This window comes from Spermophilus citellus, assembly GCF_964194105.1.
Source record: "Spermophilus citellus genome assembly, chromosome: 9".
Taxonomy (NCBI): domain Eukaryota; kingdom Metazoa; phylum Chordata; class Mammalia; order Rodentia; family Sciuridae; genus Spermophilus; species Spermophilus citellus.
The window spans coordinates 65,645,679-65,668,207 of NC_138191.1; the positions used below are offsets into that span (position 1 = coordinate 65,645,679).

At 36.7% G+C, this 22,529-nt stretch overlaps 1 protein-coding gene across 1 annotated transcript in view; it reads right to left on the minus strand.

Annotated features, from left to right (window-relative positions):
* Positions 1-3,155: 3,155 nt before the first annotated feature.
* Positions 3,156-22,529, minus strand: part of LOC308655908 (calcium-activated chloride channel regulator 4-like) — a gene marked incomplete at both ends in the record, with an annotated part of 40,337 nt that continues 20,963 nt past the window's right edge. Inside the window, 6 exons of the mRNA XM_081306330.1 lie at positions 3,156-3,604; positions 3,971-4,213; positions 10,401-10,571; positions 12,387-12,654; positions 19,160-19,375; positions 22,027-22,133. Coding sequence (XP_081162456.1) covers positions 3,156-3,604; positions 3,971-4,213; positions 10,401-10,571; positions 12,387-12,654; positions 19,160-19,375; positions 22,027-22,133 — 1,454 coding nt within the window. The remainder of the gene's footprint in view (positions 3,605-3,970; positions 4,214-10,400; positions 10,572-12,386; positions 12,655-19,159; positions 19,376-22,026; positions 22,134-22,529) is intronic.

Below are 22,529 nucleotides of genomic sequence, written 5' to 3' on the forward strand. Positions count from 1 at the left end.
TGTCCAAATTGTAATAGAATTTACTTAATTTATTTTTTATTTTTTACTGTTTTCATTGAACTGCAGAAAAGGATATTGCTTACTAGTTTTATATAGTCTTTTATAATTAAAAAGCTCTGCTTATCACCTTTAACATTTACCAATCAGTATCAAAAAAATAGAAAACAATGGAAGATGAAGCTACCCAATCCCTAAAAAACAAATACCAAATGTCTTCTTTGATATAATGAGAGCAACTAAGAATAGAGCAGGGAGGAAGAGCAGGAAGAAAACATTAACATTAAACAGAGACACGAGGTGGGAGGGAAAGGGAGAGAAAAGGGGAATTGCATGGAAATGGAAAGAGACCCTCATTGTTATAAAAAAACTACATATAAGAGGTTGTGAGGGGAACTGGAAAATAAACAAGGAGAGAAATGAATTACAGTAGATGGGATAGAAAGAGAAGATGGGAGCGGGGAGGGGGGATAGTAGAGGATAGGAAGGGTAGCAGAATACAACAATTACTAGTATGGCATTATGTAAAAATGTGGATGTGTAACTGATGTGATTCTGCAATCTGTATTTGGGGTAAAAATGGGAGTTCATAACTCACTTGAAACTAATGTATGGAAGATGATATGTCAAGAGCTTTGTAATGTTTTGAACAACCAATAAAAAAAAAAAGAAACTGCATCTGCCAGAAACTATGTGATTCCGGGGTAGAATTGGTGAGAAGGTCCATGCTCTGTAGTATTCATAATGGTTCTGTTTTCCCCATGGAATCTGGACTAATAGAAGGAATTGGCTGTTTTGCTAATCTAGTGCTGTGGACTAAATTATGCCAAAACTTAACTAGCTTAAAACAATGATTGTATTTTCTCCATGATTCTGTTAGTTGACTGGGATTAAATGGAAGGTTTGTTTGCTGGTTATTCTTGAAGTTTAGTGATTATAAAAGGAAAAAGAGCTAGAGGCTTGTGCAGTCCTCTGAGGGCAGGTGTTTAGCTTGTGGCACTGTGACTGGCCAACTCCAGGGCATCATCCACTTGGATGGCTGCTGCTGCAGGTTTTTTCTATCAGGAACCCTTCACACAGCTGATTCTCTGAGGTTGGTACAGAAGCTGTTCCTTCCCACATAGGGCCGACTCTATTCCTTACTAGGAAACAGATTTACTTTCTGTTTCTAGATTCCCAGTCAGAGGTTATGGATCTATGTGTCCCTACCCAAATCTGATACTTTTTCTTGATTATGAAGAACAACCATGAGACCATGAAGGGTGCTTTGTGGTTTTAATGGACCATACAGAGCCCCTACACAACTGGTGCTATTGCTAGCTTTTCCTGCAGCGTAGGTAGAGCTGCCTTTGTAGGCATGGGGTCCGTGCAGTTGTTCAGAGCTTTGTGCTCAGCAGGGCTTTGAACTTGGTTTCATTGTTTTTGTCATTGCTTGAAATTTTGCTGTTGTCTTGAAATTCTCAATAATTTTAAACAGAGGCCTCTTGTTTTCATTTTGTACTGGGAAACAGATTATGTAGTCTGTCCTGACTGCAGTAATAACAATCATTTACTTTCCTTATTCTTACTAATTAACAACTAGCTACTTATGCAGATCTGGTAGTAAAACTAAGTCTGAGCCTGATGTTGGAGAGAATACCCAATACAGGGATCCACCTGAGCTTAGTAATTGTATTGTAGCATCAGAGAGGGAAATAACTATGCTGATACGTTTTGCCTTCAGAACTCTGGGGTGACTGGGTGGAATGGGCACAGGGAAAGTCTGAGTATTACATAGTATCACTATTGCCAACACAGAATCTCAGGCCTTTATTCCCGTCTTGGTAAAAGGCCAGGTGTCTAAACACCGCTTTCCTACACTTTCTTCACATTGAATTATATCTGCTTAGCCATTAGCTCTGGCTGAACAGGTGCTAACCTTCTAGAAAAACTAAATGTGCCAATAGAACTTCTGCCTGAACAGCACAGTTCCCAAATGCCCTGCTCCATGACTCATTTTCCTCTTAATGTCATTAAAGCAAATCAAACCTTCTCAGTAATCAGGACATTTCAGCTTATTTCCTTCTCCCCTAATCTTTTGTGACTTCCAATTTAAACCAAAGGCCCCTTTTTGTCAACCTTGCTAATCAGACCAAATAAATTATGCCAGGTCAGAAAGTCTAGTCCATCTTCAAATATTGTTAGAAGTGACCCATGGACTCAGCTTATATGAATTTCATTTTAGTTAACTTCCATATCAGCAAATAATTCCTGCCAAAGCCACATGAGATAAGAATGTAAATGAGTGGATAAGGTTTAGTTTCTCTCCATTTCCTTTGGTTGCTGAATTAGGGCAGTAAAACTCAAAGTTCAAAGTTTGAAAACCATCAGTTGGAAGGAAATTGTTCTTGTAAACTTGTCATGACAGGGTTATGAATATGTGAACCTGCTCTTAGCTTACATTGTCACCTTTATTGGTCTTATTCATCAATATGACTTTAACTACTAGGCTGTGACTCTGAGTAATGAATGAAAATGTTTTTAATGTATTTTATTTTCTTTCTGAAAAAAAATCAATACACAGTAGCTTCAATAATTCCTATGATGAAACAAACAGTACATGGGTAGGTATGGCTTTTTAAGGAAAAAAGAGGTATATGTTTATATTGAACTGAAATCAGGAAAAACTATGGTTGACAAGTGGTACTGATTTTCTTTTTTTTACTGGTAGCTTCCATATTCTTGAATTGCAGCAAACCTGATCTTAGCAATTGTATTGCTATAGCAGAGCTTTTAGGTGAATATAATGCCATTAATTTATACCAATGGCACCCAAACCAAGGTCATTTTTCACAAATATCATTTATTTGGTTTTTGCACTTGTGCTTTCACTGATTAAATTGACAATTTTAACTTCTTCATGAAATTTGACAATATTATTTCTGAAAATTTTGCATTACAAAAAAATAGTACACAACTGGAGGTTAACGTGAAAAAGGTCTTTATTCATCCCAATTTATGTTAAATTTAGTGAATAAATTATTAAACTTTAGTATTGGCAGTTTATATTTAATCAAACTATCCTTTCCAGGCCTCTTAAAGTTATCTTTAATAGTTTATTATCACACAGGATAAATTTAAATGTTCAGAAGTATCCTTACTCATATTGCTTTTGTTTTTTAAAACTCTGTTCTAGGTCTTCTTGAGGAGTTTCTCTTCTTTAAGATACAAATAGTGGTACTTAAAATAATACTAACAACGACAACAGACCCCACCACTGATAGCACCACTGTAGAAATATTAACTCCAGAATTATGATTAGGATGACTTTCACCAGGATTAGGATTTGGTTGGCTTTCATCAGGACCAGGATCTACTTTAGGGATAAACAAAGCCACTTGTGCAATATTGGATACTTTTGATTTCAAACTGCTTTTGTCTATACTTTGAATGGCAATGAATATGTGGGTTATGTTTTCTTCTGAGATGTTTCCTGGTTTAAATGCAAAGGTTTCCTTGGAGTTCGCCTCTTTTGGTGATAGGTCAGTAGTGTTAACTTGAAGTGCATCATCAAAATTGTCTCTTAGATCAATGATACTTCCACTTATTCTTATGATATACTCTTGGACTAGGAAAAGAAGGTACAGGCAGTTTAGTAACTGTAGCATAGATACCATAGTAAATTTCTTTCCATTTACTCTCAAAAATGTTGTTTACTTATGCATAGTGTATACTCACATAAAAAACATTACTGCTTTTTAAAGAAACCTGAATTCTGACTTTTAAGCTCTGCCAAATGCTACTATCTTTGCATGAGAAGTAAAACCATATTAAAATATCTCATGTTTGATTGATTAAAAAAATCAGATTATAAAATTAAAAGTTCAGTGAGCTGTCAGTCAAAAATTGTTCTTCCCTAACCTGCTCATACACCCTTGCTTTTGCAATGAGCACCTTTAACTTAAGTTGAAACCACATGATACTTTATGCTTACCTGTTCCGACATCAAAATTATCTCCTGGTGCTGTCCATGTTAGGTTGATCTGATCACCCTCAGGTGTGGCATCAAGGTCTGTGATTTGACTTGGAGGGAACAGGTCAGGCAAGGGAGCATTTGTAGTGCCTGGAACATTTGATACCACAAATGCACCTCCAGATGCTGTTCGGCTGAAATTCTCCAATATTGCCTGAGTATCCTCATTAGTTTCGGGTCTTGGTGGGTTCACTTCAATTATCCCTGTATTAAAAATTCACTAGTTCAAAGTTAGCAAATAAATCACCTTCTTCATCCCACTAGTTTTTCCCCTCTTCCTATGTATAGTCAGATTGTTACTAAGTCTTCTGACACAATCATAAGCACCAATTGCTGGGATAATTCACGTTTTAGTATCCTTTAGGATAAAAAAATTGCTCTAAATTGAGGACTACACTAAACAAGAATAAAGGTATATAATAATTCAATAATTCAATATATGCCTTTAAAAAAGTGTTGCTTTATTCTTCAAATTATCTTCAGGCTGGAATATACCTGGGGAAAAGCCAGTTTCCTTTCAACCACTCCATGCTGCAAGTGCTAAGGAATAATATTTATGATGGTATTCTAATTTAAGAAAAAGCCCCTAAAAGTCACAAGAGAAGTAACTATGCAAAGCAAAGTTAGCAAAGAATGCTATCATCACCTTGCTGTATACATTTTTTCTTTTGATTTAATGAAATCATTCCAGTGTATGACAAAAGGACAGTTAGTTAAATAACACTCTGAATACGCTTTGTGTTAAAATTCACAGGAAGGATTGTTCTTGCCAAAATAGACTTGTAGACCAATGGTAGAGAATAGAGGACAAAGAGAAACATACATAAATACAATTATCTCATATTAGACAAAGGTGCCAAAACATACATTGGAGAAAAGATAGCCTCTTCAACAAATGGTGCTGGGAAAACTGGAAATCCTTATGCAGCCAAATGAAATTAAGCCCCAATATCTCACCACGCACAAAACTCAACTCAAAGTGGATCAAGGACCTAGGAATAAAACCAGAGACCCTGTGCCTAACAGAAGAAAAAGTAGGCCCAAATCTCCATCATATTGGATTAGGTCCCAACTTCCTTAATAAGACTCCTATAGTGCAAAAAATAAAATCAAGAATCAATAAATGGGATGGACTCAAACTTAAAAGCTTCTTCTCAGCAAAAGAAACAATAAGTGATGTGAATAGAGAGCCTGCATTTTGGGAGCAAATTTTTACCACACACACATCAGATAGAGCACTAATTTCTAGGATATATAAAGAACTCAAAAATATTAACACCAAAACAAAACAAAAAACACCAATGAGTAAATGATCCAAGCAACTTAACAGACACTTCTCAGGAGATGATATAGAATCAATCAAAAAATATATGAAAAAATGTTCAATATCTCTAGCAATTAGAGAAATTAAAATCAAAACTACTCTAAGATTTCATCTCACTCCAGTCAGAATGGCAGCTATTAAGAATACAGACAACAATATATGTTGTCAAGGATGTGGGGAAAAAGGCAGACTCACACATTTCCAGTGGGACTAAAATTGGTGCAGCCAATATGAAAAGCAGTATGGAGATTCCTTGGAAAACTTAGAATGGAACCACCATTTGACACAGCAATCCCACTCCTTGGTCTATATCCCAAAACAGCATACTGCAGTGAAGCAGCCACATCAATGTTTATAGCAGCACAATCACAATAGCTAAATTGTGGAACCAACCTTTATGCCCTTCAGTAGATGAATGGATAAATAAAATGTGGTATATATACACAATGTAATATTACTCCACATGAAAAGAGAATAAATCATGGCATTTGCAGGTAAATGATGGAATTGAAGAATATTATTCTAAGTGAAGTAAGCCAAAGTCTGAATATTTTCTCTGATATGTAGATGCTGATCCATAATGGGGATGGATGAGGGAGCATGGGAAATATGGAGGAACTCTAGATAGGCAAAGGGGAGGGAGAGGGGGGAGAAGTTTTGGGGGTAGGAAAGATGGTGGAATGACATGGACATCATTATCCTAAGTACACATATGAAGACACGAATGGTGTGACTCTACTTTGTATACAATAAGAGACATAAAAATTTGTGCTTTATATATGTACTGTAAATTGAATGCATTCTGCTGGACCTCCATAACCATCTTTAGTTGTGGCAACTACCAGTTTAGAACATCAGATAACCAGGTGGTATTTTGTTTATATTGGGATCTGTTAACATTGTCCTTCCCCTCAAAGGTGAGGTATTGGAACCCTATAGGGGCATTACAATCCTATAGGGTAAACATGGGAATGCCTCAGATCCTCAGAGCTGGAAAAGAAGATACCTGAGCAACATGGAAAGACAAGGGATAAAAGTGCCCCAAACAAATCAAGATACCACATTATTAGAATCCATGGCCAGAAAAACAGATGAAATTACAACAAAGGAGTTCAGGCTGCACGTAATTAAAATGTTCTGTGAATTAAAGGATGATATAAGAGAGCAAATATGAGCAGCAAAAGATCATTTTGACAAAGAGTTACATAAACAAATTCAGGAAGCAAAAGTTTAGTTCAATAGGGAGAAAGAGGTTCTAAAGAAAAACCAAACAGAAATCCTTGAAATGAAAGAAACTATGAACCAAATTAAAAGCTTAATTGAAAGCATCACCAATAGATTAGACTACTTGGAAGACAGGACCCCAGACAATGAAGACAAAGTATATAATCGTGAAAAGTAATGTAGACTGCACAAGGAAAATGGTAAGAAACCATGAGCAGAACATTCAAGAAATATGGGATAGCATAAAAAGACCAAATTTAAGAATTATTGGGATAGAGGAAGGCCCAAAGTTCCAAACCAAAGGAATGAACAATCTAGTCAATGAAGTACTATCAGAAAAATTTCCAAACATGAAAAATAAATTGGAAAACCAAATTCAAGAGGCTTACAGGACACCAAATGTACAAAATCAAAACAGATCCACACCAAGGCACATTATAATGAAAATGCCCAGCATACAGAATAAAGAGAGAATCTTAAAAGCCATGAGAGAAAGGAATCAGATTACATTCAGGGGAAAACCAATCAGGTTATGTGCAGATTTTTCAACCCTAAAAACTAAAAGATTCTGGAATAACATAGATCAAGTTCTGAAAGTAAATGGATGCCAACCAAGAATCTTGTAACCAGCAAAATTAAGCTTTAAATTTGACATTGAAATAAAAACCTTCCCTGATAAAAAAAAGTTAAAAAGAATTTACAACCAGACATCCTAAAGGCTCTCTATGCTAAGCCCCAGGCCAACATCATTCTAAATGGAGAAAAATTGAAGGCATTCCCTCTAAAAACTGGAACAAGACAAGGATGCCCTCTTTCACCACTTCTATTTAGCATAGTTCTTGAAACACTGGCCAGAGCAATGAGACAGATGAAAGAAATTAAAGGGATATGTATAGGAAAAGAACTTAAATTATCACTATTTGCTGATGATATGATTCTACACCTAGAAGACCCCAAAAGCTCCACCAGAACTTAAAGAACTAGTAAATGAATTCAGCAAAGTAGCAGAATACAAAATCAACACCCATAAATCAAAGGAATTTCTGTATATCAGCGACAAATCCTCTGAGAGGAAAACAACCCCATTTATAAGAGCTGCAAAAAAACCCCCAAAACAAAAAAACTTGAGAATCAACTTATCAAAAGAGGTGAAAGTGCAATACGATGAAACCTACAGAACCCTAAGGAAAGAAATCAAAGAATACCTTAGAAAATGGAAAGACCTACCATGCTCTTGGATTGGCAGAATTAATATTATCAAAATGATCATACTACCAAAAGCACTATACAGATTTAATGCACTTCCAATAAAAATCCCTATGGCATTACTCATAGAAATAGAAGAAGCAATCATGAAATTCATCTGGAAAAATAAGAGACCCTGAATAGCTAAAGCAATCCTTAGCAGGAAGAGTGAAGCAGGTGGCATCACTATACCAGACCTTAAACTATACTACAGAGCAATAGTAACAAAAACAGTATGGTAGTGGCATCAAAACAGACTGGTAGACCAATGGTACAGAATAGAGGACACAGAGACTAACCCACAAAATTACAATTATCTTAGACAAAGGCACCAAAAACATGCATTGAAGAAAAGATAGTCTCTTCAACAAATTGTATGGGGAAAACTGGAAATCCATCCTTATCTAAAAGAAATTAAACTGCTATCTCTCACCATATTCAAAACTCAACTCAAAGTGAATCAAGGACCTAGGAATACAACCAGAGATCCTGCGTCTAATAGAAGAAAAAGTGGGCCCTAATCTCCATCATGGGGGAATTGGCCTCAACTTCCTTAATAAGCCTCCTATAGCACAAGAATTAAAACCAAGAATCAATAAATGGGATGGATTCAAACTAAAAAGTTTCTTGTCAGCAAAAGAAACAATCTGTGAGATGAACAGAAAGCTTACATCTTAGGAGCAAATTTTTACCCCTCACACATCAGATAGAGCACTAATCTCTAGGATATATAAAGAACTCAAAAAGTTAAACACCAAGAAACAAATAACCCAATCAATAAATGGGCCAAGGACCATGAACAGACACTTCTCAGAAGAGGATATACAATCAATCAACAAATATATGAGAAAATGTTCATCATCTCTAGCAATTAGAGAAATGCAAATCAAAACCACTCTAAGATATCAGCTCACTCTAGTCAGAATGGCAGCTATTATGAAGACAAACAACAATAAGTGTTGGCGAGGATGTGGGGAATAAGCTACATTCATACAATGCTGATGGGACTGTAAATTGGTGCAGCCAATATGGAAAGCAGTATGGAGATTCCTTGGAAAACTGGGAATGGAACCACCATTTGACCCAGCTATATCTCTCCTCGGTCTACACTCAAAGGACTTAAAAACAGCATACTACAGGGACACAGCCACATCAATGCTTATAGCAGCACAATTCATAATAGGTAAACTGTGGAACCAACCTATATGCCCTTCAATAGATGAATGGATAGAAAAAATGTGGCATATATACACAAGGAATATTACTCGGCAATAAAGGAGAAAAAATCATGGCACTTGCAGGTCAATTGATGACACTGGAGAAGAAATGCTAAGTGAAATTAGCCAGTCCTAAAAAGAACAAATGTGGAATGTTTTCTCTTATATAAGAAGGCTGATTCATAGTGGGGTAGGGAGGGGGAAGCATGGGAGGAATAGATGAACTCTAGATAGGGCAGAGGGGTGGAAAGGGAAGGGAGGAGTCAGGGGGTTATCAAGGATGGTGAAATGTGATGGACATCATTATTCAAAGTACATGTAAGAAAACACGAATTGGTGTGAGCATAATTTACATACTATCAGAGATATGAAAAATTGTGCTGTATATGTGTAAGAAGAATTGTAATGCATTCCGAAGTCATGGGAGCAATCACTGATTTTCATTTTGATGTGAGCTACTGATGTGTGTGCAACTTCTGGCTGTACTGTAGGAATACTTCAATTCACTGGGAACATGCTCTCTTGCCAGTATTTTAGTAGTAGAAATCTGACAGTGAACCTTCTGAGAAACATTATGCTTGGTGTATCTGTTGCTTTATGTCTCATTTTAAATTGAGCAGTAAGGGAATATATTATTGTAGTTGTAACTTTGCCAATATATCTATCTAGAGACCTGTTGTCATTTCTGCCTTCAGTGAAAATTTTGTCCCAGGAAAGGCAGGGGTACAATTTTTTTTTCTAACAGAAGTTATTGCTATAGTGTATTCTTGGTTATCAAAAATACTCATGTAGCTTTGGGATTTTGAATTGGTGAATATTTATGATACACAGAAAAGCCTGATTCACACTATGATTTCAGTCACACAAAATGAGATGTTGTATACGGACATGCAGGTTCTGAAAGGACATGTCTAGCTAAGCTACTTGTGACTCCACGACTTTGTTCTTTGCTTCTGTTTTCCTGTTTCCCATAATATACATATTAACTTTTAAAATATAAAAGCAGTTTAAAAGCAAACAAACCAGAAAACACCATCACAAATAAATGATTATTTTTAATAGCACATGTAATCTAAAGGATAAATTCTGCTTCTACTTAGGCTCATAACATATTGATTTGTTTTCATGTCCTGAGCTGAAAATTTGGCATATTTTTGTTGACATCATGAAAGTTTCCCAAACTAACATAATTCTAGCTAACAGTTTTTAGGTGCCAGGCATGATTTCAAAGCCCAGATTAATTTAGTGAATTAGCTAAGAACTTCATTCCAGAAGTGGGAAAAGCTATATTGTGAGTTGTAAGATGTTTGAAGCCTCAATTATATCAAACCCCAAATATGATTCTGTCTGTGCATGAATTCAGCCGCCAGGAGCTACTCACCATCTACCACCCAGCCTGGTATATAGGCAGCTCTATTCAGTGAGTGCCGCAAGCTTCGACTGGCAGAGTCTGTTCCTCCGTGAGCCCGCACTTTTAAGTTATATCTGCCATTTTCTGAATAAGATGTAAAATACCTGGAGTAGACCCCGTCATCTTTGAAAGAATCAGCACCTTATCATAGAAATTAAGAAATAAATGATTGTAAATACAAAGAGAAATTCATGCATTTTCCAAACCAACAAGCTGTGGCCTCTATAACATATCCTCTCGACCAGGCTTCATATTTAGGGTTTAATCTTTTGGAGAATATTTCCATTATGCTCTGTCAGCTCAATATATTGTTGAATTGATACTCAAGTTATTTTTATACCTTTATATCCATATACCACATATACACACATTTATATTTGTGTATGTATAATAAATACATAAATATCTCATATTTTTATCCTTTATCAATTTAAATATATTTTATGGTACTACTCTTACCAATTCTCTGCCATTTGCTTTGCTTTCACCTTAATTTATCTAGTCATATTAATTTATCTAGTCATATGTCATCCCTGTATTTAAATAAAAAAAGGTCCACAGTAGGAAAAAATAAAGTGACTTTGTGTAGGATCTAATTCTCACTCATGCCAACTACAATTACTTGTTTTGCTTTATCTTCAACAACTCTTCCTTTTTCTTTTCTCTGGTCTTTGCTGATCCATTAATTTTCTGTTCTGACACAGAAAAATCCCATCTTCTATTGGAATAAAAATTGGAGGATTTCAGGAACACTATATTATAAGTATACTTCTTGATAACACTAGCATTGTTGTCACCTGTTATATTGCAAAACACATATCTTGTGGGGTATAAATTCTAAATCAGAGGGTACTAAGTGAGGTCCTTGAACCTCCACTATCTGTATCTCTATAAGTATAGGGGTTTTCAGGCACGTAAATTTCTCATACTACCTAGGGAAAGGCCTTGGCATTCCATATTTTAATTAAACTCTCCAGATTATTCCCTGTATGCTAAAGTTTGAGAATGCCTGCAGTAAGTCATTGTTAATCACCAATTCCTTCTTAGGCAAAGGCATTTCAAACTAGACACTTTGCAATTAGCTAAATATTCATCTGGTAAAATGCTAAAAAATCAAACAAGATAAAGATAGGTTTTATGTACTGCAGATAGTTTTGTGGAAAGGGAAAGAAAAAGCAAAGGACAGTGATGTAAATATTGGTATGCCTGAAGAAGGAAATTAAGTTGCATGTCAGAATATTTTGCCAACTCTAGTTGAAGACTTTATCTATACAAAAAAAGACTTTATTTATCAAAAGACTGAATAAATTACATTGTGAAAGGTACTGATACAAATCTGTAATAATTTAGATGTGTATCAAATTGCTGATTTCCTTGTTCACTGACCTCTTACCAGAAGGTTCCATTGTCTAGGACCATCCAGGCTCTGGAAAGGATATATAAGCACCACACACCAACATGAACCAGGGAGACAGAAATTGGCTCGCAGGTCCTGTTTTCTGTCACTAAGACCTATTATCTGATGCCGCCTCCCTCTTTGTGGTAGCTCTGGTTGCCTCTGGGCCTTGGCTCTAGTCTGTCTTTTTTTGAGCTGTTGGGAATTACTCTTGTTTTTCTCCCTTTTCCTACCAGAAGCCCAGGTTCTACCACTAGATCTCATCTGGCTGCTTGTGCTTCACCCTCCCTGAGCACATTTTTTTGATGATGTCCTCAACCTCCTGAATGAGATCTACTTAAATGGTGACAGACATTGGCTGATAAACGAATGACAAACAATAATAATAACAACAAATAACATTTATTGTCAACATCATTGATTGTAGGTTTTATCTGATAGAATTTCCTGCTGTTCTTCCGTTCCATGGGATTCTGTCTTGCTGACCCATGATGCCACACGGACCCTTACCATATCCTGAGTTATGAAATATAGGCTTATTCATAAAACCGGTGAATTACCTGCACCATTGTCCAAAAGTTCCAAAACTTGTGTTTTTCCATCGTTTGATTCAATGATCGCAGTCACACTGGCTCCAAGAATGGGGAGATACCCTTGGAGAACTTGTGCATAGACGATCATCGGGCTGGGGAAACTGTTTGTGTCTTTGTTCATTTTAGCATTCACTGTGATTGGAGGCACAGAAGAACTTGCTGCCCGAGACGTTACTGTCATGGTTAATGTTTCTGTGTTTGCTTTGGCCTGAAGACTGTAAGTCCAAGTGCCCACCTAAAATTTCCAGTGGAAAGATAGTAAGTTTCCCGAGTTAAATGATATCCTGGTTCCTACTATGCAAATCTACAACAAATCTTAGAAGTGTGAAGAATGATGAACAGGTTTTTGATGGTTTGAGGTTTTAAAATGATGTGAGTTAAGGTTCAGGCAGGTACTCTCATTATTGTCATGCATGGTGTCTTATATTGTGTGAGAACTAATTTGGAAAAAAATAATTACTGGAGAATAGGCCCAGCGGCCTGCTGAGGGGCAGAGCAGCCCCCTCCCCCCACGCCTGCAAGGTAGGGAGAACTGCGACCCACCGGCAGAACAGGCCCAGCAGCCTGCAGAAGGGCAGAGCCGCCCCCCACCCCCCGCGCCTGCAATGTAGGCGGACCTGTCACCCACCCGCAGAACAGGCCTAGCAACCCTCAGAGTGGCAGAGCTGCCCCACGCACCTGCAAGGTAGGCGGACCTGTGACCCACCAGCAGAACAGGCCCAGCGGCCTGCAGAGATGCAGAGCTGCCCCCCCCCCCCAGCGCCTGCAAGGTAGGCGGAACTGCGACCACCAACAGAACAGGCCAGGCTTGCAACCGACAGACAGAACAGGCCCAGTGACCCGCGGAGGGGCAGAGTCGCCGCCCACGCCTACAAGGTAGGCAGACCTGCGACCCACCGGCACAACAGGCCCAGCGGCCTTCAGAGGGGCAGAGCCGCTGCCCGCGCCTGTAAAGTAGGCGGAACTGCTACCACCGGCAGAACAGGCCCAGCGGCCTGCCGGTGTGGTAGGCACATTGCCACAATTGGAGGAGGAGCAGAGCCGCCGCCCGCGCCTGCATGGGAGACTTTGCAACTATACAAGAGCAATACAAATATATAGGGGGAAAATTCAATAACACAACAGTTTCACCAAGCAAAAAGAAATGCGAACAGTATGAAGAGACAAGGAAAAAAAGGACCACAAGCAATGCAGGTCAACTCAACGTTAGAAGAGGTAATAGCTGCAGCAGATGGAATGTCAGATAAAGAATTCAGGATATACATGCTTCAGATGATCTGGAGTCTCAAGGAAGACATTAGACAGCAAAATCAGACAAAGAAAGATCACTTCAACAATGAATTACATAAACAAATCTAGGAAGCAAAAGATCAACTATACAGGGAGATAGAGGTTATAAAAAACAAACAAACAGAAATCCTAGAAATGCAGGAAGCAATAAACCAACTAAAAACTCAATTGAGAATACTACCAGCAGAGTAGAACACTTAGAAGATAGAACATCAGACAATGAAGACAAAGTATTTCAAATTGAAAAGAACATAGACAGCTCAGGAAGACTGTTAAGAAACAATGAGCAGAACATCCAAGAAATATGGGATAACATAAAGAGACCAAACTTAAGAGTCATTGGGATACAGGAAGGCACAGAGCTCCAAACCAAAGGAATAAACAATCTATTCAATGAAATAATACGAGAAAACTTCCCAGAGTTGAAGAATGAGACAGAATCCCAAAACCTAGAAGCCTACAGGATGCCAAATGTGAAAAATCATAAGAGATCCACACCTAGACACATTATAATGAAGATGCCCAACATACAGAATAAGGAGAGAATTTTAAAAGCTACAAGAGAAAGGAAGCAGATTACATTTAGAGATCAACCAATCAGGATAACAGCTGATCTCTCAACACAGACTCTGAAAGCTAGAAGAACCTGGAATAACATATTTCAAACACTGAAAGAAAATGGGTTCCAACCAAGAATTGTGTATCCAGAAAAATTAAGCTTCAGGATGGAAGATGAAATTAAAACCTTCCACGATAAACAAAAGTTAAAAGAATTTGCAGCTAGAAAACCATCTCTCCAAAAAATCCTCGGCAAAACATTACAGGAAGAGGAAATGGAAAATAACAATGAAAACCAACAGTGGGAGGTAGGACAGTAAAGGGGGGAAAATAATCAAAGAGGAAAACAAACCATGTTTAGTAACATAAATAAACAAATATGGCTGGAAGAACACCCCATATCTCAATAATAACCCTAAATGTTAATGGCTTAACTCACCAATTAAGAGACACAGGCTAGTAGAATGGATCACAAAACATGACCCAACAATATGCTGCCTACAGGAGACGCATTTGATAGGAAAAGACATACATAGACTGAAGGTGAAAGGTTGGGAACAATCATATCACTCATATGGACTTTGGAAACAAACAGGAGTGTCCATACCCATATCAAATAAAATAGATTTCAAGCCAAAGGTAATCAAAAGGGATAAAGAGGGACACTACATACTGCTCAAGGGAATCATACACCAACAAGTCATAACAATCATAAATATATATGCCCGAAACAATGGTGCAGCTATGTTCATCAAACAAACTCTTCTCAAGTTCAAGAGTCTAATAGACCACCATACAATAATCATGGGAGACTTTAACACACCTCTCTCACCACTGGACAGATCTTCCAAACAAAAGTTGAATAAGGAAACTATAGAACTCAATAACACAATTAATAACCTAGAATTAATTGACATATATAGAATATACCACCCAACATCAAGCAGTTACACTTTTTTTCTCAGCAGCACATGGATCCTTCTCAAAAATAGATCATATATTATGTCACAGGGCAACTCTTAGACAATATAAAGGAGTAGAGATAATACCATGCATCCTATCTGATCATAATGGAATGAAACTGAAAATCAATGATAAAAGAAGGAAGGAAAAATCATGCATCACTTGGAGAATGAACAATAGGTTACTGAATGATCAATGGGTTATAGAAGACATCAAGGAGGAAATTAAAAAATTCATAGAGATAAATGAAAACACAGACACAACATATCGAAATCTATGGGACACATTGAAAGCAGTTCTAAGAGGAAAATTCATTGCTTGGAGTTCATTCCTTAAAAAAAGAAAAAACCAACAAATAAATGATCTCATACTTCATCTCAAAATCCTAGAAAAAGAAGAGTAAAACAGCAGCAAAAGAAATAGAAGGCAAGAAATAATTAAAATCAGAGCTGAAATTAATGAAATCGAAACAAAAGAAACAATTGAAAAAATTGATAAAACTAAAAGTTGGTTCTTTGAAAAAATAAATAAGATCGACAGACCCTTAGCCATGCTAACGAATAGAAGAAGAGAGAGAACTCAAATTACTAGCATACGGGATGAAAAACGCAATATCACAACAGACACTTCAGAAATACAGAAGATAATCAGAAATTATTTTGAATCCTTATACTCCAATAAAATAGAAGATAGTGAAGGCATCGATAAATTTCTTAAGTCATATGATCTGCCCAGATTGAGTCAGGAGGATATAGACAACCTAAACAGACCAATATCAATGGAGGAAATAGAAGAAACCATCAAAAGACTACCAACTAAGAAAAGCCCAGGACCGGATGGGTATACAGCAGAGTTTTACAAAACCTTTAAAGAGGAACTAATACCAATACTTTTCAAGCTATTTCAGGAAATAGAAAAAGAGGGAGAACTTACAAATTCATTCTACGAGGCCAACATCACCCTGATTCCGAAACCAGACAAAGACACTTCAAAGAAAGAAAACTACAGACCAATATCTCTAATGAACCTAGATGCAAAAATCCTCAATAAAATTCTGGTGAATCGGATACAAAAACATATCAAAAAAATTGTGCACCATGATCAAGTAGGATTCATCCCTGGTATGCAAGGCTGGTTCAATATACGGAAATCAATAAATGTTATTCACCACATCAATAGACTTAAAAATAAGAACCATATGATCATCTCGATAGATGCGGAAAAAGCATTCGACAAAGTACAGCATCCCTTTATGTTCAAAACTCTAGAAAAACTAGGGATAACAGGAACATACCTCAACATTGTAAAAGCAATCTATGCTAAGCCTCAGGCTAGCATCATTCTGAATGGAGAAAAATTGAAGGCATTCCCTCTAAAACCTGGAACAAGACAGGGATGCTCTCTCTCACCACTTCTGTTCAACATAGTCCTCGAAACACTGGCCAGAGCAATTAGACGGACGAAAGAAATTAAAGGCATAAAAATAGGAAAAGAAGAACTTAAATTATCACTATTTGCAGATGACATGATTCTATACCTAGCAGACCCAAAAGGGTCTACAAAGAAACTATTAGAGCTAATAAATGAATTCAGCAAAGTGGCAGGATATAAAATCAACACACATAAATCAAAGGCATTCCTGTATATCAGCGACAAATCCTCTGAAATGGAAATGAGGACAACCACTCCATTCACAATATCCTCAAAAATAATAAAATACTTGGGAATCAACCTAACAAAAGAGGTGAAAGACTTATACAATGAAAACTACAGAACCCTAAGGAGAGAAATTGAAGAAGATCTTAGAAGATGGAAAAATATACCCTGTTCATAGATAGGAAGAACTAACATCATCAAAATGGCGATATTACCAAAATTTCTCTATAGATTTAATGCAATGCCAATCAAAATCCCAACGGCATTTCTTGTAGAAATAGAGAAAGCAATCATGAAATTCATATGGAAAAATAAAAGACCCAGAATAGCAAAAACAATGCTAAGCAGGAAGTGTGAATCAGGTGGTATAGCGATACCAGACTTCAAACTATACTACAGAGCAATAGTAACAAAAACAGCATGGTACTGGTACCAAAACAGGCGGGTGGACCAATGGTACAGAATACAGGACACAGAAACCAACCCACAAAACTACAACTTTCTTATATTTGATAAAGTGGCTAAAAGCATGCAATGGAGGAAGGATAGCATCTTCAACAAATGGTGTTGGGAAAACTGGAAATCCATATGCAACAAAATGAAACTGAATCCCTTTCTCTCGCCATGCACAAAAGTTAACTCAAAATGGATCAAGGAGCTTGATATCAAATCAGAGACAAGGCATCTGATAGAAGAAAAAGTTGGCTACGACCTACATACTAATATCTAGAATGAACAAATGGGGTTTACTCAAACTAAAAAGTTTTTTCTCAGCAAAAGAAACAATAAGAGAGGTAAATAGGGAGCCTACATCCTGGGAACAAATTTTTACTCCTCACACTTCAGATAGAGCCCTAATATCCAGAGTATACAAAGAACTCAAAAAATTAAACCTTAAGATAACAAATAACCCAATCAACAAATGGGCCAAGGACCTGAAAGGACACTTCTCAGAGGAGGACATACAATCCATCAACAAGTACATGAAAAAATGCTCACCATCTCTAGCAGTCATAGAAGTGCAAATCAAAACCACCCTAAGATATCATCTCATTCCAGTAAGATTGGCAGCCATTATGAAGTCAAACAACAACAAGTGCTGGCGAGGATGTGGGGAAAAGGTACACTTGTACATTGTTGGTGGGACTGCAAATTGGTGCAACCAATTTGGAAAGCAGTATTTCTTGGAAAGCTGGGAATGGAACCACCCTTTGACCCAGCTATTCCACTTCTGGGTCTATTCCCAAAAGACCTAAAAAGAGCATGCTACAGGGATACTGCTACAGCGATGTTCATAGCAGCACAATTCACAATAGCAAGACTGTGGAAGCATCCTAGATGCCCTTCAGTAGATGAATGATAAAAAAAAATGTGGTATTCATACACAATGGAGTATTACTCTGCATTTAAAAATGACAAAATCATAGAATTTGGAGGGAAATGGATGGCATTAGAGCAGATTATGCTAAGTGAAGCTAGCCAATCCCTAAAAAACAAATGCCAAATGTCTTCTTTGATATAAGGAGAGTAACTAAGACCAGAGTAGGGAGGAAGAGCACGAGAAGATGACTAATATTATACAGGGATGAGAGGTGGGAGGGAAAGGGAGAGAGAAGGGAAATTGAATGGAAATGGAAGGAGATCCTCAGGGTTATACAAAATTACATACAAGAGGAAGTGAGGGGAAAGGGAAAAATAATACAAGTGGGAGAAATGAATTACAGTAGAGGGTGTAGAGAGAGAAGAGGGGAGGGAAGGGGAGGATAGTGGGGATAGTAGAGGATAGGAAAGGCAGCAGAATACAACAGACACGAGTATGGCAATATGTAAATCAATGGAAGTGTAACTGATGTGATTCTGCAATCTTTATATGGGGTAAAAATGGGAGTTCATAACCCACTTGAATCATAGTGTGAAATATGATATATCAAGAACTATGTAATGTTTTGAACAACCAACAATTTAAAAAAAGGAAAAAAAATTAATTACTGGATACTCTGCATTTGGTCTTATTTATTGACCTCAACAACAATCTGCACACTAAGTGCACAGTCTTTCCATAGTTTTTCCTGAGAGTATTTGTTAGATTTTCTCCTGAAGTAAGAGTTCTTTATTTTTCCTGCCATTCACCACAGTCTTTAGGATTACAAATGCAAGGAAAGTGCATGACAAATTAATTTGTAGATATATAATCATCAATACTCACATTTATGACGTTAAACAATTTATTTCAGCTTTGAAATTCAGAGAATGTCTAAAAGCTGATCACTTACCTGTGCAGTTCCTGGAATGCTGAGATAGGCCATTTTGGAAACAGTGTCCTGTGTGAAACCTTCTGTCAGTGTCCCATTGGGATTCCAGAGAAAAATACTGGGAGGCTTGATTTCCCACGTGACGAGAAAGAATGTGTCCTTTCCCACAGTGCTATCGATTATTACAGTGTCATTCATCCAGAGATCATTGTCCAGGGTTAATCCCTTACTTTCAAGCTGTTTAGATATATTTTTAAAATTAATGACTGTAGAACAGAATAATTTTATTCTTTTTCTTTTAAAGATAATCTACAATTTCTCATCTGAACACAATCTTATATATGGCCACCTTATAATTGGAATCTTTCTGAAAGTTCATTGGTATATAGCAGTTGTCAGCTAGAGTATGTTGAAATAAGAGGGTCTGATAGAAGAACAGGGTATAAAAGAGCCATACAGCAGGAGAATGAATTTAATTTTTTTCCATTTTTTTGGATAAACAACCACGCCAGTCTTTAGTATTAAAGGGTGTTATGGACAGAGATGGAGTATTGGGGGTATGTATGTGTGTGTGTGTGTTTGTGCATGTGTGTGATTACTCTCAATTCCCCATCTTCATGATAATCCAAGAAAAAAATGTTTATGTGTCATTAGAGCATTTGACAGAGAGAGTGAGAGCTTTATAAATAAGGACCATAAATCATTGGAAAAAAGTTCTCATGGATATATTTTCGTCATCTAGAATCTTGAAATAGTTTTTCACACAGGATAGGGTGTGAAGCTGTGGACAGTAAACACAATAGGGGAAACTGATGTGTACAGGATGGAATCCTGAGAAAAGAACAATAAAGCATAGGATCTTCTCAGAGAGAAACTTTAAAGAAATTATTAAAATCTCTGTGGATAGCACTTAGTCAGGGAGAGCCAACTCTTTTGCTTTATTACTATTGTTTTAAAGTGACAAATGGTATAAATTTATCATATACAACATGAAGTTTTGAAAAGTCTACCCATTATGGAATGGCTAAATCCAGCCAGTTTACATGAGCATTACCTCACATCCTTGTCATTTTTTTGTGAATGTGTATGTGTGTGTGTGTGTGTGTGTGTGTGTGTGTGTGTAGTAAAAGGACTTAATTCCACTCTGAACAATTTTGAAGGATAAAATACATGTTATTAACTATCATCACCATATTTGTATGATAGATCTCTTGAACTCATTTCTTCCATCTAACAGAAATGTCGTATCCTTGTCTAACATCTCTCTGAGCCCTACATCCTATCAGCCATTTGTAATATTATTATACTATTTGCTTCTCTGAGATCAACTGTGTAAGATCATGAACTTTTGTCTTTCTGGGCCTGGCTTGTTTCAGGTAACATAATGTCACAGAAGATCCAACTTGATCCATTCATTACATGTTTCCTAGATGGAGCCTTCTCAGAACAACAAGAAATCTCATTTCTACTTCAACTTACTCCACAACCCCAAATACCCTCATGCTGATAAAAGTAAGTGAATTCTACTTTGAAACATCATTGTTATAAAAATCTTCATCTCCAGGTAAGAGAATATGTCTTTGATTTAAGAAAGTATTATCATTGAGATAAATCTCCAAACCAATATGTACATATTCTAAGCCACAGGCTCTTGTTCTATGCTCTGCTTATTGTTGGAAAATAGGTCTGTCCAGGTGATCATGCTAAGTTTTAATGTAGAGAGTGACTTGATAAATAGGAAAACTGAACACAGAAGTCTTGCCATAAGGAGGTATGACATAGACTTTTGTGAATGGAGAAAGAAGAGAAACATTTTAAAAAACATTTTGATGGAAACAGGCTATGTGTACATTGTATCTGGGATCTGAATTAAAGAACCAAAGCTTAATCAAACTTCTTGAATCTAAGTATCTTGAACCTAAGTATCTAAATGTGTAAACATGTAGTGAGTGGATCAAGTTGGATCTCCTGTGACATTATGTTACCTGAAACAAGCCAGGCCCAGAAAGACAAATGTGCATGACCTTAAACAGTTGAACTCCGAGAAGCAAATAGTATAATGATGATTACAAGCAGCTGGTAGGATGTAGGACTCAGAGAGATGTTAGACAAGGACACAACATTTCTGTTAGATGGGAGAAATGACAAATGAGAAAATAATAGTGCTATTGTGATATAGATGAGAAAAAGAGTTGAGTTCAGAAGAGAGGTGAGTAAAATAAAAGCCCAGCAAAAAAAAAAAAAAAGTTGTGGTTTTGGGGCTGGGGATGTGGCTCAAGCGGTAGCGCGCTGGCCTGGCATGCGTGCGCCCCGGGTTTGATCCTCAGCATCACATACAAACAAAGACGTTGTGTCTGCCGAAAACCAAAAAATAAATATTAAAATTCCCCCCCCCTCTCTCTCTTTTAAAAAAAATGTGGTTATAGAGAAGGGAGAATCCCTAGCCTTTCTTGCGCTTATTTCCAAGATATATTTCTTCTATTTGCAAATTAGGTGCATGAGTTAATTTGTCTAAATTTATTTTATAATAGTGAAGTATAAAGAAAGCTTGGAAACATGAGTTTTTGTTTTTCATTCAAGATAGTTGTTTTATTTTGGGTGAAGTCTTTTGGTGGAAAATGGATGTGATTAGTTTTTAACATTATCCCTTAACCAGATTCTATGGGAATATGAAAAACAATCTTAGCTATCTCACCATTTATTTTATTCTTATTTTAGCACTTAATTTGGTTATAGCTAAAGTATAATTTCTATTTCTGGCAGAAGTTTTGATTTTAATTAAAAATTCACTTTGAGATAAATACAGAACTCAAAACTTAAGACTACGAAAATCTTCTGCTCAGTTATGGTAAATGCAAACACAAAAACCCAAGAGTGGCAACTCTGACCTGAAGTGACTTCTGGGTGGGATCAGCATTTTCTGATGCAAGGGCCCCAAAAGCATCAATGAGGCCATTGTTCTCAGCATTATCTGAAGCATAAATATGTTTTCCTCCTAAAATGTAAATGCCTTAATTAGTTTACTTTCTGGGAAATGAGTAAATTTTAGTGATTAATAAGATAATGTTTTAAACAAAAATCACAGTTTCAGTATGTATTATTAAAATAGACCAATGTCAGATAGCTATAAGATTTAATTCTGAAATGCTGATTTAAAAATATTATCACTGGGAAGCATAAGCTACTTTAGTAACTCAACACCAAAATCTCAGCTAGCTGAAATACATCAAATAATCATGGACTGTGAAAGAAGATGTTACAATTCCACATGGTAAAGCTCACAGACTTTACACAACCCTTTAGGGGAATTATTACTTTTATTTAAGATACAGTTGTAACAAAGTTGTTTTTTAGATTTACAAACAGTATATCAGAATTAGTCAATTAAAAA